The sequence below is a fragment of the Brachyhypopomus gauderio genome, unplaced genomic scaffold (assembly GCF_052324685.1).
Source record: "Brachyhypopomus gauderio isolate BG-103 unplaced genomic scaffold, BGAUD_0.2 sc70, whole genome shotgun sequence".
In the NCBI taxonomy this organism is placed as follows: domain Eukaryota; kingdom Metazoa; phylum Chordata; class Actinopteri; order Gymnotiformes; family Hypopomidae; genus Brachyhypopomus; species Brachyhypopomus gauderio.
The window spans coordinates 1,518,530-1,532,710 of record NW_027506891.1 but is presented as its reverse complement, the minus strand read 5'-3'; the positions used below and the strand labels follow the sequence as shown (position 1 = coordinate 1,532,710).

Genomic DNA, 14,181 nt, shown 5'->3' with positions numbered 1-14,181 from the left:
TCATGGCCTGGCGGTTAGGGAACTAGTCTTGTGACCGGAGGTTTGTGGGTTCGATTCCCAGGCCTGAGGCCATGACTGAGGTGCCCTTGAGCAAGGCACCTAACCCCAACTGCTCCCCGGGCGCCGGTCTAGGGCTGCCCACCACTCTGGGCACGTGTGATCCACAGCCCCCTAGTAATCACTAGTGTGTGTGTGTGTGTTCTAACTGCACAGATGGGTTAAAAGCGGAGGACAAATTTCGATTGGGGTGTAAAAATCACAATTGACAAAATATGGCACATTTCATTACATTCCATTTCATTTCGTTTATTTTGTCCTGGTTCTACGTATGTTATCAAAGTTCCCAGCGGCGGTGTTTCATGCGTCTGTTTATTAGTCTGTGTTTTAGTGCTATGTTCTTGTTCTGTGTAAATCAAGTTTGCGCTTTAGTGTTTCTGTATTTGTTGAGGTCTGTTGTGGCATGTTTGTACTCTGTTTGCTAAGTTGTTGTTGTAGGTTCTCTGTTTTGTCTTTCGCATGTTCTCCTTAATTTACTTACCACTTTACCTAGTTACTTTCCTTTGTGTGGTCCGTTGCCTGTGCTGTTTAATAAATTATTATCTTTTTGCGTCACACCCGCCCCCTTGATACGTTACAATGGGTCATATCGGGAGGGCAGTCTATTCACGAAATATAAACAGGCATGATGACGCAGGGGCACGAAAACAACAAAGCAGGAAGACCAGGAACATAAACGCACAATACTCACAACACTACAAAAATCCACACGGGCATGAACGAGCAAGAGGAACAAACCAATACAGACATGGGAAATACAGGGACTATAAATACATGGAACTAAACCAGACACAGGTGAAGACAATGACGACATGGGCGTGGCAAACAGACGGACGCCAGGGCAACAGACAAGCACGGCGGGCCAACCGAGCAATGAATAACAGACACGAGGAACAGGGACACCGGAGTGACAGCTAAGAGAGGGGTGCAGCACCGAGATTCATGGGGAAGAAGGCCAAGTGTGAGTGAAGGAAATTAACCTTGAGTCACATGTCCCACTTCATTTTCTGGTATGTGCGGAGAAGTTTGTCTACGACGTCAACGTAGTTTGGCGCTCTATAATTGCCCAGAAAATTGTCAACAACGTCTTTGAAGGCTTTACAGGAAATTTTTTCAAGCTCTTCAAACTGCTTGTCACTCATAACATGTCTGATCTGGGGACCAACAAAAATGCCTTCTTTGATCTTCACATGACTTATTCTTGGAAACATCTGTCTTAAATAGCAAAAACCTTCACCTTCTTTGTTCAATGCTTTCACAAAATTCTTCATGAGTCCAAGTTTTATGTGTATAGGAGGCAAAAATATCTTTGCCGGCTCGACAAGCGGTTCGTGTGCAACATTTTTCTGTCCTGGAACTAACTTTTTGCGGAGTGGCCAGCTCTGTCGACAATAATGTGACTCTTTGGCACGGCTGTCCCATTCACAGATGAAACAGCAGTACTTGGTGTAGCCGAGCTGCAGTCCCAGTAACAGAGCAACGACTTTCAGATCTCCACAGATATTCCAGTTGTACCTGCTGTACTGGATGTGGTTGAGCAACAGTTCCATATTCTCATACGTTTCCATAATGTGTGCTGCGTAGCCAACAGATACTGATGGATAAACGTTACCATTGTGTAGCAGAACAACTTTCAGGCTGAAGCGGGGCCGGAGGAAACCCATTGACCTGCCGTGGGCACAGGAAGAGTCTGCCGGGGGGTAGCGGGGATAGGGACTGACCCTCTCCAGGTCACAGGAGCAGGAATGGGGATGCCGAGCAGACGTCATTAGGAGGTGTAGTCACTGGGCTGACGTCATCGGGAGGCGTAGTCACTGGGCTGATGTCATCGGGAGGCGTAGTCACTGGGCTGATGTCATCAGGAGGCGTGGTCGCTGGGCTGATGTCATCGGGAGGCATGGTTGCCAGACTAACGTCATCGGGAGGCGTGGTCGCCAGACTGATGTCATCGGGAGGCGGAGTCGCCAGGCTGACATCAGTTGGCATGGAGATCTGGGTCAATGATGACCCCCTCAGGGTCGCAGGGACTGGTGGTGACCCTGCCAGGGGTGCTGGGATGTGCGTTGACCCTTTTTGGGTTGCTAATGCAGGTGGTGATCTCCTCTTGGTTGCGAGAGTGTTGGTAAACCACTCCTGGGCTGCTGGCACGGTCATGGGCCATTCCTGGGCCTTGGGTAACAGAGATGGCCACTCTTGGGGAGCGTGGCCACTAAACCCCCCCCCTGAGGTGTGGAGCTCGCAGTGGTCAAAGAGAGACAACCGAGGGTTAAGCCAACACTCATCTGAGCATTCATTCTGTCTGCCCACATTTTACACTATAGGTTGCTATTCCCTGTAGTGTTTACCAAGTCGGGCAGACACATAGTTCTCAATAGGAGTCTCGTCGCGAAGCCAGTCAACACTGAAATAGACTGTGCTTTCTTCCGTGAGCGACGAGACTTCCTTGCTCCCACAGCACCAGGGGAATTCTTGTCTCTGGCTTGTTCGCGCTGTAACACCGCAGACATCTCGTTACAGCAACTGAACTCACTAGTGTCTCGCTCCCTCACTGTGTCCTTGTCAGGTCGGTTATTTTGTAACACATCGTGCACAGCGGATCGAGGAAGCAGACACAAATGCTGAGGAGAGTGAGATTTAATAAAGGGGATTCCGAAATCAGGGTCAAACAAAAAGGTACATGTCAGATCGTTGAGGCAGTCCGAAACATTGTACATTATAAGACATGACACAAAAAAGGGGGAAGATAATAAAACACACGAGCTAGATACTAACAAAACAAACACGGGGAGAATGCAGAAACAAGACTAGAATACAAGAAGACGGTAGGGCAATGACAAGTAGTGAAATTAAGAGAACTTACAACACACAAAGTACAGAAAGGTAGAATACAAGCATGCAACAACTATAGGCAAACAGGAATACAATAACTGACATTAGACTATGGAAACACGGAGACTATAAAGCACAATGCTAACAAGGACTAACAAGACAAGTGGGAACACGTGGAACAGGGGACTGGAGTGACAGCTAGAGGACACTGTGACACTGATATGCAGCCCACATTACAGCTGCCCATGTGAGAGTACTCTTAAGCCTATGGGTCAAGTAATTGCATGGCTCTTAAGGAGTGATTTATTCTGAAGAGGCAGAATGAGGAGGGGAGATGGGAATGACCCTGCCGGTGCTGAGGTGTTCTCGGTTGTGTGGGGTTTTCAGCTGACACCACTGTTCAACTATTGTCATTAGTTTGATAGGAAGAAGTGGTTTTCTCTGCTTTATCCAGTACAGCTGAATGGGCTGGTTTATTCCAAGCCTAAGTGCATAAATCAAACATGCACTCACATATACAGAGAGAGAGAGAATGTGCCTATGGGACCATCATTTGTGTTTGCAAATTTGTTGTATGGACCATTTCTGTATTCTGTATTGTTGCCTTATAATTGGTCTATAATTGGTGAGTCTGTGAGATTTGGGAAATGTAGCTGTGAGGTTTATGTCTGAACAATAGCCGGGTTTCCATCCAAACCTTTTGAAAAAATAATGCGCAATTTCCAAGTTTCGGCAAAAAAAAATGCGAATTAAGCCTTGATTCCATTCATTACAGTTATGCGAATAAACTTTAGATCACGTGAGAGGACGCCAAACAATAGTGGTTTTTACATTCATCTGGCAGTTACGCATTTTTGCACGTTGAGGTTTTGAAACAAACTTTTCCTTTTCTATACATAGAGAAGTTAAATTCAATTTTTGCTCTCTCCAGAACTGTTTTTGTATGTATTTGCCATCTTTACATCGCGATCATGTTTGCTCTTCGACGCCGGGCAGGACGAGCGCAAGAACATTTATTAAGGGTGAAAATCTCAGTGCGACCACGGCAACATCCGCCATATACCTGAGCTTTCGTCAATTAAATCAAGGAAAGCTGTAGTCTCCTCGTCCGTCCACAACGCGATGGACAATCCTGTCCCGCCATGTTTTAGATCTGATCACATGGTACAGAACCATATGACTTGAGGCATGATACGTCATCGTTTATGCGAAAAACCGTTTTCCATCCAGTTTTTCCGAATTTTGGCGATGCGATAGTCTAACTTTTCCACCTCCTCCTAGCGTAAAAATCTTTTTGCGATATTTGGGGCTTTTTTCGAATTTTGGACTTTTTCCATCCAGCTTTTTTCATGCGCATGTTCAAAATGCGCAAAAACTCGGTGGATGGAAAACCCTCTATTGTAGCCATCATGTTTGCAGCCTAAATAATCTTTGCTTTTGTACGGAAATCAGTGCATGTCATGTGTGCCGGGTCTGCCCAACCCATCTTCACTCACTCCTGTGTGGTCAGTGTGGTCCTGGTGCAAACTGACCAACTGTGTGTGTGTGTGTGTGTGTGTGTGTGTGTGTGTGTGTTTACACTGTTTCTTTTCTTCAGCAAATGTACCCACACCTTCACTGTGTTCACAAGTGTTAGCTTAGCTTTTTTAACCTTTTCTTTCTTTCTTACTTTATTTCTTCTTCTTTGTTACTCCTTCCGTTGACCTGCCGTGGGCACAGGAGGAGTCTACCTGATCTCCATAGGGGTGTGTCCTCCCTGATATCCATAGGGGTGTGTGTCCTCCCTGATCTCCATAGGGGTGTGTGTCCTCCCTGATCTCCATAGGGGTGTGTGTCCTCCCTGATATCCATAGGGGTGTGTGTCCTCCCTGATCTCCATAGGGGTGTGTGTCCTCCCTGATCTCCATAGGGGTGTGTGTCCTCCCTGATATCCAGAGGGGTGTGTGTCCTCCCTGATCTCCATAGGGGTGTGTGTCCTCCCTGATATCCATAGGGGTGTGTCCTCCCTGATCTCCATAGGGATGTCTCCTCTCCAATCTCATTAGGGGTGTGTCCTCCCTATTGGGTGGCTTAAATGTCCTTTGCAGACTACGCTCTTTGGACCATCACTCACAGGATTCAAGTCGCCAGGGGGTTCAATTCCAAACGCAGAGCAGAGCTGAAATATGCCGAGGCACAGGAACAGTTGTAACTGCGTAATCGACTCTGCAGACATTGTCAGCCTTAGCTGGAGCTCTGTGAACATGTCATAGTGCACAGTCACTCTGTCCTGCTGTGAAAGTAAGTGATGACAGAAGAGGCTCACTCTGTCAAATCTGTCTGGTGTGACAGAGACTTGAAGCCCTGCTAAGAAACAGGTAACCATTCTAGCCAGTAGTCTGACTGGGACAGTGTGCATGGTCATGAGACTGGGACAGTGTGTCCAGTAATCAGATTGGGGTAGTGTATCCAGTAATCAGATTGGGGTAGTGTATCCAGTGATCAGATTGGGGTAGTGTATCCAGTGATCAGATTGGGGTAGTGTATCCAGTGATCAGATTGGGGTAGTGTATCCAGTGATCAGATTGGGGTAGTGTATCCAGTGATCAGATTGGGGTAGTGTATCCAGTGATCAGATTGGGGTAGTGTATCCAGTGATCAGATTGGGGTAGTGTATCCAGTAATCAGATTGGGGTAGTGTATCCAGTGATCAGATTGGGGTAGTGTATCCAGTGATCAGATTGGGGTAGTGTATCCAGTGATCAGATTGGGGTAGTGTATCCAGTGATCAGATTGGGGTAGTGTATCCAGTAATCAGATTGGGGTAGTGTATCCAGTGATCAGATTGGGACTGACTGGTACTTCACTCAGTTTCTGAGTCTCGTAATGTGCAGCTGCCAAGAGTTCAGATCAGACATAATTTGACTTGAAGCGGGTGGAGCGACTCCTGATTTGGATAGGAGCATCTCCTGCTGTGAGTGATTCACTAAAAGAAAAGACTTCAGTATTTTGCCTGTCGATGTCATGTAGTACACTGGCAGCAGTTGGACCAGTCCACATCTGCCTATCAGATCAACCAATGTTTGTGTATTTTGCTGCCCACAAGGGGAAGACCCAGAGACAAGACGAATGCGAACGGTGAAGAACATCGCCGACCTGAGACAGAACCTGGAAGAGACCATGTCCAGTTTACGGGGGACACAGATCAGCCACAGGTGAGTAACAAAGTTGGGTTCAACCATTCTTACAGGTACAGTGAGAATCAGTACAGTTTACCCATATTGAGTGATGCAGAACTCTTAATGCTTAGCAAATATGGTGAGGGTGGAGACATCTCTAGAGTAGGAAAGAAAACATTATATTATAACAGTATAACATTTATAACATTTTCTTTTTAATCAAAACAAATATATTACCTAAAATAAAAATATATTTTGCATTTGGGCATAAATTAAAATTAATAACTAAATAAAACCAAACATAACCATGTTCAAGATCCAAAGCAAATAGCCTTTAGGCAGCCCATTTCTTGTGCTTGTATGTGTGTGACACATACATCGCTGTGTCAAGAACTATTTCACATTTCTCAGCTTAATGTGAGAAATGGCCTCTTGTGTCTTTAATGTTTGGAACCTTGGCTGAAGTGGTGTGATGGCCAGGCAGACACACTGATGCACATGCTCATTTGTGAGTCGACTGCGATACTGATTTTTAACAATGTTCATGGTTGAGAACGCAGATTCACAGCGGTAGGTTGACCCGAACATTGTCAGGATGTGAATTGCCATCTTCTGTAGCAGAGGGAAATTGGCTGCAGTTACCATTTTTGACCAGAAGGTGATGACGTCACACTGAGTCTCTCTCAGTGCAACGTTTTCTTGCAGGTCAATGAGCTGACTTTGCAATGCAGCAGCTGGCATCCATGGGAAGATCTGGTTTGCCTCTGAAGAGAACTCGCTCAAATTTCGTACCAGAAATGGGTTACCAATGCATAGAAGGATTTGTTTTCCAAGATTGAAGTCATCAAATCTTGTTTTGAAATTCTCAATCATCTTCTCCACAAATGGAATATGTTGCAGATGGGCTTCTTTTTCTTTGGTCTGCTCCAAAAGTTTGGGGAAATGGAGCAATTCTTCCTGTACATAACAATAAAAAAGTCATTATTATTGGCATTTCAAATGATTGTTATTAGGACTGATTATGATTATTATTAGTAGTAGTATTCGTAGTTGTAGTAGTAGTAGTAGTAGTAGTAGTAGTAGTAGTAGTAGTAGAGGTAGTAATAGTAATAGTAATTAGTAGTAGTAGTAGTAGTAGTAGTATTAGTAGTTGTAGTAGTAGTAGAGGTAGTAATAGTAATAGTAATTAGTAGTAGTAGTAGTAGAGGTAGTAGAGGTAGTAATAGTAATTAGTAGTAGTTGTAGTAGTAGTAGTAGTAGTAGAGGTAGTAATAGTAATTAGTAGTAGTAGTAGTAGAGGTAGTAATAGTAATAGTAATTAGTAGTAGTAGTAGTGTTGTTATTATTTTAAAAGGGTGTGACATTTTGAAAAATAAAAATAAAGTAAAGATGTATGTGGTAGACAATGTTAAACAGCCCACCTGTAAGTCACCCTTGTAGACCTCTAGTTTCCTCTGGAATGCCCACACTGCTGATATCAGTTCACACACAGTGTTGCCCTTCCCTTGAAGCTTCAGATTCAGGTCATTCATGTGAGATGTCATGTCAGTCAAAAATGCAACAGCCTCCATCTTTTCTGCATTGTGCAGGAAATCCATGAACAGTTTTGTTTTTGCACTTTTTTGTTGTGACAGAAACAGTTGTAGTTCATTCCTAATAGCCCAAAACCGCTCCAGGACCTTGCCCTTGCTCAGCCATCTGACGTTGTTGTGCAAAAGCAAGTCATCAAATTCAGCATTGACCTCAGTCAGGAATGACCGCAGCAAGCGATGCTGTAGTGCAGATGATGCTCTCAAGAAATTCACCAGCTTCAACATTGTGTTCATGACTTCAGCGTAGTTTTCTCCAAGACTTGCACAAAGGATGGACTGGTGAATTATACAGTGGTATGATATGAGTTGAGGGTGAAGAAGCTTCAGGCGCTGAACTAGTCCCTTCTCTCTGCCCATCATAGATGGCGCTCCATCAGTAGCCACTGACACAATTTTCTTCACATCAATTCCTTTTTCATTTAGCATTCCCATTATTGCATTGTAAATGTCTTCACCCCTTGTCTGCCCAGAAAGGTTTGCCATGCCCAGCACATCTTCAATAAACCCTTTTTGACTCATCAAAGTATCTCACAAACACCATCAACTGAGCATTATCAGTAGTGTCAGTGGATTCATCCACAGCTAGGGAAATGCACTCTGCATTTTTTATTCCATCACACAGCTGCTTTGCAACATCATCAGCCAACATTTCGGTACGTCTGCATGCTGTGGAGTCAGACAGTGGGATTTGGTGAATTTTGGCTTTAATTTCCTCTTTTTCTTTGCCTTCAAGCAACGTGTCCATCACATCAATCATACATTCTTTCATTATTTCCGAATCTGTGAATGGCTTCATGTGCTTCGCCAAAACCCATGCTACTCTTAGGGAGCATTGTGCTGCCTTTTGTTGATTTGTTAAAGAAGTGTGGAGAATTCTGTTGGATGTTTTATATGATGCTTTAAGAGCATTTAATTTAGTTGTTCTTATCTCTGAGTTTTGAGGAAATTTCTCTTCAAAATGCTTGTGTTTAGATTCATAATGTCGTTTCACATTGCACATTTTTATTACTGCGACAGTTTCCTGACAAATTAGGCACATAGGGTGAGTACTGGACGACGGTAGAAAGAATGCAAACCTTTCTGTCCATTCTGGCTGGAACTGGCGGTTTTCGCTGTCCAGTTTTCTTTTTGGGGCAAATTTTGGGCATGTCATTGTTGCTGCTGTCGGTACACGTGTTACTGCTGCTGAGCAAGAGAGTGACTGTCTCGTTTTCGAGGGGTTTACTGCTATCTGTTTATTGTTGCCATGGAGGCAATCCCCAGAGCTCGTCTTGAGATTGCGGTGCGCAATTTCAAAATAAGAGCGCATAGCGCGATTGAAAAAAAAAAATTAAAATTTTAAAACAGCTTGCAGGCCAGAAATAGCCCGCGGGCCGCTATTTGAGTATGGGGGTCTTAGAGGAACATGTACAAGCAGAAACACAGTGTAGTGTAGTGGAAGAACCTTCTCTACAGTGGGGAACTGGATGTGCACACACACCCATGCCATGTATATAAGCAGTATGTTGCTTTGATTTTTTTGGTGGAATCATGGGGTCCACAGACATAGGAAATGGTATTGACTGATGGGACAGGATAGCAGAGAAAAATGAAATCAGAAAAGCTCCTTTGGCTTTTCTTGTGTTTATGTGTGTATGCCAGGGTACCCGCGGGTCCTTACAAAGTCTTAAAATGTCTTAAATTTAGTTTTCCATATTCAAGGCCTAAAAATGTCTTAAAATGTCTGGAATTTTATGAGGGGAGGCATTAAATTATTATAAGTGTGTGTTGTTCAGTTGTTCTGGCGCGATGTGAACTTTGCCGAATCTAGCGCTAATGCAGAAAATAACCGCTCCAGGGTCCTAGTGCTAGATTCCTAGCGTTGGAGTATACGGCCTCAACAACGTCAACAATTTTCGCTCAGTTTTGCTAGGGTTGAGCTTCAAGTGGTGAGTAGTCATCCATGAAGCAATATCTGTCAAGCATGCCGAGATACGCCTAGAGACCTGGGTGTCAGAATGAGGGAAGGAAAGAATTAGCTGGGTGTCATCAGCCTAGCAATGATAATAGAAACCATGAGACAAAATAATGTCACCAAGGGAACAAGTATATAAAGAGAAGAGAAGAGGGCCTAGGACCGAGCCTTGGGGGACTCCAGTGGAAAGTTTACATGGATTGGATGTAGATCCTCTCCATGTTACCTGATAGGAACGGTCTTCAAGATATGACTGGAACCATTTCCAAGCAGAGCCAGTCACACCGAGGCTAGAAAGAGCAGAGAGGAGGATGTTGTGGTTGACAGTGTCAAAGGCTGCAGAAAGGTCTAGAAGAATTAGTACTGATGATAGCTTTTTAGCCTTGGCATCATGGAGCTTCTCGATCACTGCTTTGAGGGCAGTTTCTGTTGAGTGTGCCCGTTTGAAGCCAGACTGATTAGGATCATGGAGTTGGTTCTGGGTGAGGAAGAGATTGGTCATAGACTGCTCGCTCCAGAGTTTTTGATAGAAAAGAAAGAAGTAATACCGGTCTGTAGTTGTTTATGTCAGAGGTGTCAAGTGTTGCTTTTTTCAAGATTGGTACCACCCTTGCCATCTTGAACACGGTAGGCACATGACCCAAAACTAAGGAGTTGTTGATGATTGCCGAGATGAACGGAAGGAGTTCTCTTGACGTATTCTGGAAAAGAGTGGAAGGAATTGGGTCCAGTGGGCATGTAATAGGATTGCTAGAAGTCAGACGTTGATGTATCTTGTCTGAGGAGAGAGGGGAGAAAGAAGCCAAGGAGTTGAGTGTTGGGTTAGGGGTACTAGTAGGAAGGGTGGGAGCTGGGGAGAAGGACTGACGGACTGCTGCAATCTTCTCTTCAAAGAAGATGACAAAATCCTCAGGAGTGAGAGAGGATGGAGGAGGGGGTGAGGGAGGGTTAAGGAGTGAAGAAAAAATACTGAATAGCTTGCGTGGGTTGGATGCAGATGATTCAAATTTCTTTCTGTAGTAGGCCGACTTTGCTGATGTAACTTCCAGTGAGAACTTTGAAAGGAGAGATTGATATGAGCGGAGGTCTGAATCTAGGCGACTTCTCTTCCACCTCCTCTCTACAGTTCTTAGATCTCTCCTGTGGCTGTGAAGCACTTCAGTTAGCCAGGGGGTGGATGGAACAGATCTCTTAATCCTGGGGGAGGGAGGACACAGAAGATTGATGGATGAAGAGATCGTAGAGAGGAAAGTATCAGTAATTGTGTCCAGCAAGAGAGAAGACACACAATTCTGATGAGGAAGGGAGGACAAAATAGTGGTAGCAAGGGTTGAGGGATTGATGGAACGCAAACTTGGGTGAAAGTAAGAAGAATGTACAGGGGAAGTGTGAGTGGAGATGGCAGGGAGGGGGAAAGAAAAGGATAAAAGGTGATGGTCTGACAGGTGGAGTGGGGTGACTGTGATGTCCAATGTTCCAGTGTCTCGTGTAAAGACCAGGTCCAGAATGTTGCCTGCTCTATGAGTCGCAGTGGATGGGTTGATGGTGAGGTCAAATGACGACAGCAATGGAAGGATGCAAGATGAATGAAGTTTGTCGGATGGAAGTTTGAAGTCTCCAAGGAGAATGAGCGGGTTTGCTTCAATGGTGAATTGACTAAGGAGGGTATCAAGTTCGTCAATGAAGTTCTCAAGGGAACCTGGAGGGCGATAAATCACAATGATGTGAAGAATAGTGGGGTAGGATACAGTGATAGCATGGAACTCAAAGGAAGAAATTGAAAGAGCTGAAAGGAGAGTTGGGTGAAACGCCACTCTGGAGATAAAAGTAGACCTGTGCCACCTCCCCTTCCAAGGCGTCGTGGGGAATGGGTGAATGAGAAGGCAGAGGACAGAGCAGCCGGAGTTGCAGAGTTCTCTGGAGTGATCCAGGTTTCGGTCAGAGCCAAGAAGTGTAGTGAGTGGAGGGATGCAAGAGCTGAGATGAAGTCAGCCTTCTGGACAGCAGATTGGCAATTCCAGAGTCCTCCAGTCACTGTGATTGGAGTTTGTGGTGAACATTGTGGGTAAGTTGGGTTCCTGGTGTTGCGATGGCTATGATGGTATCTATGTGCTCTGTGAGATACATGCACAGGAATTGGCAGACACATTGTGGAATAAAAACAAGCTTTATGAATACTAGCAGGGAAAGAAAATGGCAGAATAAGTTGAGACTTAGCTGAGTTAGAGATTCAGTGTCTATGGAGGAAAGTAGATGAATCAAAGAGCGTAGAAATTTACTGCATGAGTTGTCCTAATTTATCTGTTTTAGTCAGTGCAGTATCCGCCCCTTAATTCACACCTTAGACTAGGGCGAAACTACACCTGGAGTGACTAATTACAGCCAATAACAGCTAACAAGCAACAAGGTTATGATAAGAAGCCTAGAATCTACCAGAATCTGAGGCAATAGTAATTAAACTCAGTCCTAGCCCCCAGTGAGCAAGCCAAAGGCGACAGTGGCAAGGAAAAACTCCCTAGTTTTTTTGCATGAGGAAGAAACCTTGAGAGGAACCAAGACTCAGGGGGGGAACCCATCCTCCTCTGGCCGACACCGGTCATCATGACAACAACAACAATTTAGACAGAAAGAAGAGAAAGAAAAGGAAAAATATGTAATAATGTCCATCATGATGTATGCATCCGGTTAGGCAGGAGGTGGCTGGCCCAGAATGGATCGCTGGTCTCCTCATCTCATTATTCCTCAAGCAGGCGGGCAGCCATGTGGAAAAATGAAACAGGGAAAATTAGCTCCGTATAAGGACATATACAGGACAGGTATATACATATTCGTATACATGAATATGTATGAATATGTGTGTGAAAGAGTCTGTCTGGCTTCTGTTCATTTTACAGCAAGCTTCCAGAACTGTATACACATATTCATTATAAACATTTCTGTTAATCCTTTATTAATCCCTCAGCGTGGGAATTTGCAAATTATGTGTGTGTGTGTGTGTGTCCATTTGCATGCCTTTGGTCACCCCTCTCTTCTATATTCCATAACTACAGTCGATTCCTCCAATTCATCAGTGTTGTTCATCACACTCTGTGACCTGCTAGGCGTGGGTAGTTACAGATGCACCATTACGTCTTGCTTCAATGTCCTTTCTGTTGCTTGCAGTGCTGGAACCATCTCTCCTGCTCATTTTCTTTCTCACTCCCTAACAATCCATCTCTCATATCAGAGAACCCTGAAGTTAATGACAGTGCTCTCAAAACCATGGCAGCTCAGTTTCTGCTTCATCTCAGTTATCGATCACTCACTTTAAGAGATAAAGTAGGAATCTCACACAGCTCAGTTTGCAAAGCAGCCTAACTGGAGCAGCCTCATGGCTGCAGCGTGTACATGTGGAGCTGTTGGATGTTAATGGAGGATCAGAGAGGAAAGCAGGGCTAGTGTGGTTCTGGAAGCTTGCTGTAAAATGAACAGAAGCCAGACAGACTCTTTCACACACATATTCATACACACAGTCATGACACTTCACTGTACAATAGAAGTGTCCACCTCTAGTGAAGTCTAGTGAGTTTCATTCTGTACTATTCTTGATGCATTTAAGGTTCTGTAGTTAGAGCTTATGTGTGCACTGAGGTGAATGTCCATCACCACAATCAGTAGGCCTGCTTTTGCAGATCAGTAGAGGAGGGAAAGAATTGTGTGCCAATTGAATGCAATTCTTCTGTCTAACAAAGGTGGCAGTAGTGAGGCAGGTGTGATTTTTGGGACTATGCATCATGCATGAGTCAGAACAGATATGCTTGCAATTCAGTCAGGCTCAAGCCTGCGCAGTGAGGACACACACACACACACACACACACACACACACACACCCATTCTCTTGTGTCTGGTCGTGTTTCATGTGAACAGAGCAACACACACGCACGCACCCACACACACACACACACACACACACACACACACACACACACACACACACACACACACACACACACACACACACACACCCATTCTCTTGTGTCTGGTCGTGGTTCAGCTCAGTAGGTGTTGATGTTGAGGATAGTGATACACTGGCACTGTAACCATGACAACAGTGTTTCTGGCAATGCACAACAGTACCAACAGTCTGACCCCCAACGCCCCTGCCTCACTCTCTCTGTCCCCCTCTCCCTCAGATTCTCTCTCTTCTTCCCCCTCTCTTCTCTTACTCCCTCACCCATCGTCCTCAGCTCATACCACTTGCCGTTCTTAAATTGTATGTCTGTCTATGGTTATTTGTGCTTCTTGGCAAACGTTTAACTTGCAAAACACTAGATAATGACACTGACTCCTGTAGTTTAGTAGTAGTCTGACTCAATGGTGTCTTGAATTCTGGCCTATCCGTACTATTTCCTAGGATGTATTCTGTGATCAGAAGCAAAGCACTTTGTAAGTCGCTCTGGATAAGAGCGTTATGCTAAATTACTGCTAAATGCCGTAAATGTAAATGTAACAAGTCTCAAAACAAACTTGCTAATTGCTCAAATGAACAATCCTTCAAATGCGATATAAAGTAATTATTTCTATTAGCCTCACATATATTTTCATTCATTCC

At 44.5% G+C, this 14,181-nt stretch overlaps 1 protein-coding gene across 13 annotated transcripts in view; it reads left to right on the top strand.

Moving 5' to 3' along the window:
- nav3 (neuron navigator 3) overlaps positions 1-14,181 on the top strand; it is a 373,704-nt gene that overhangs the window by 275,461 nt on the left and 84,062 nt on the right. For all 13 annotated transcript variants that reach the window (XM_076989743.1, XM_076989738.1, XM_076989739.1 and 10 more), the window contains one exon: positions 5,972-6,080. In XM_076989743.1, the coding sequence (XP_076845858.1) occupies positions 5,972-6,080 (109 nt within the window). The remainder of the gene's footprint in view (positions 1-5,971; positions 6,081-14,181) is intronic.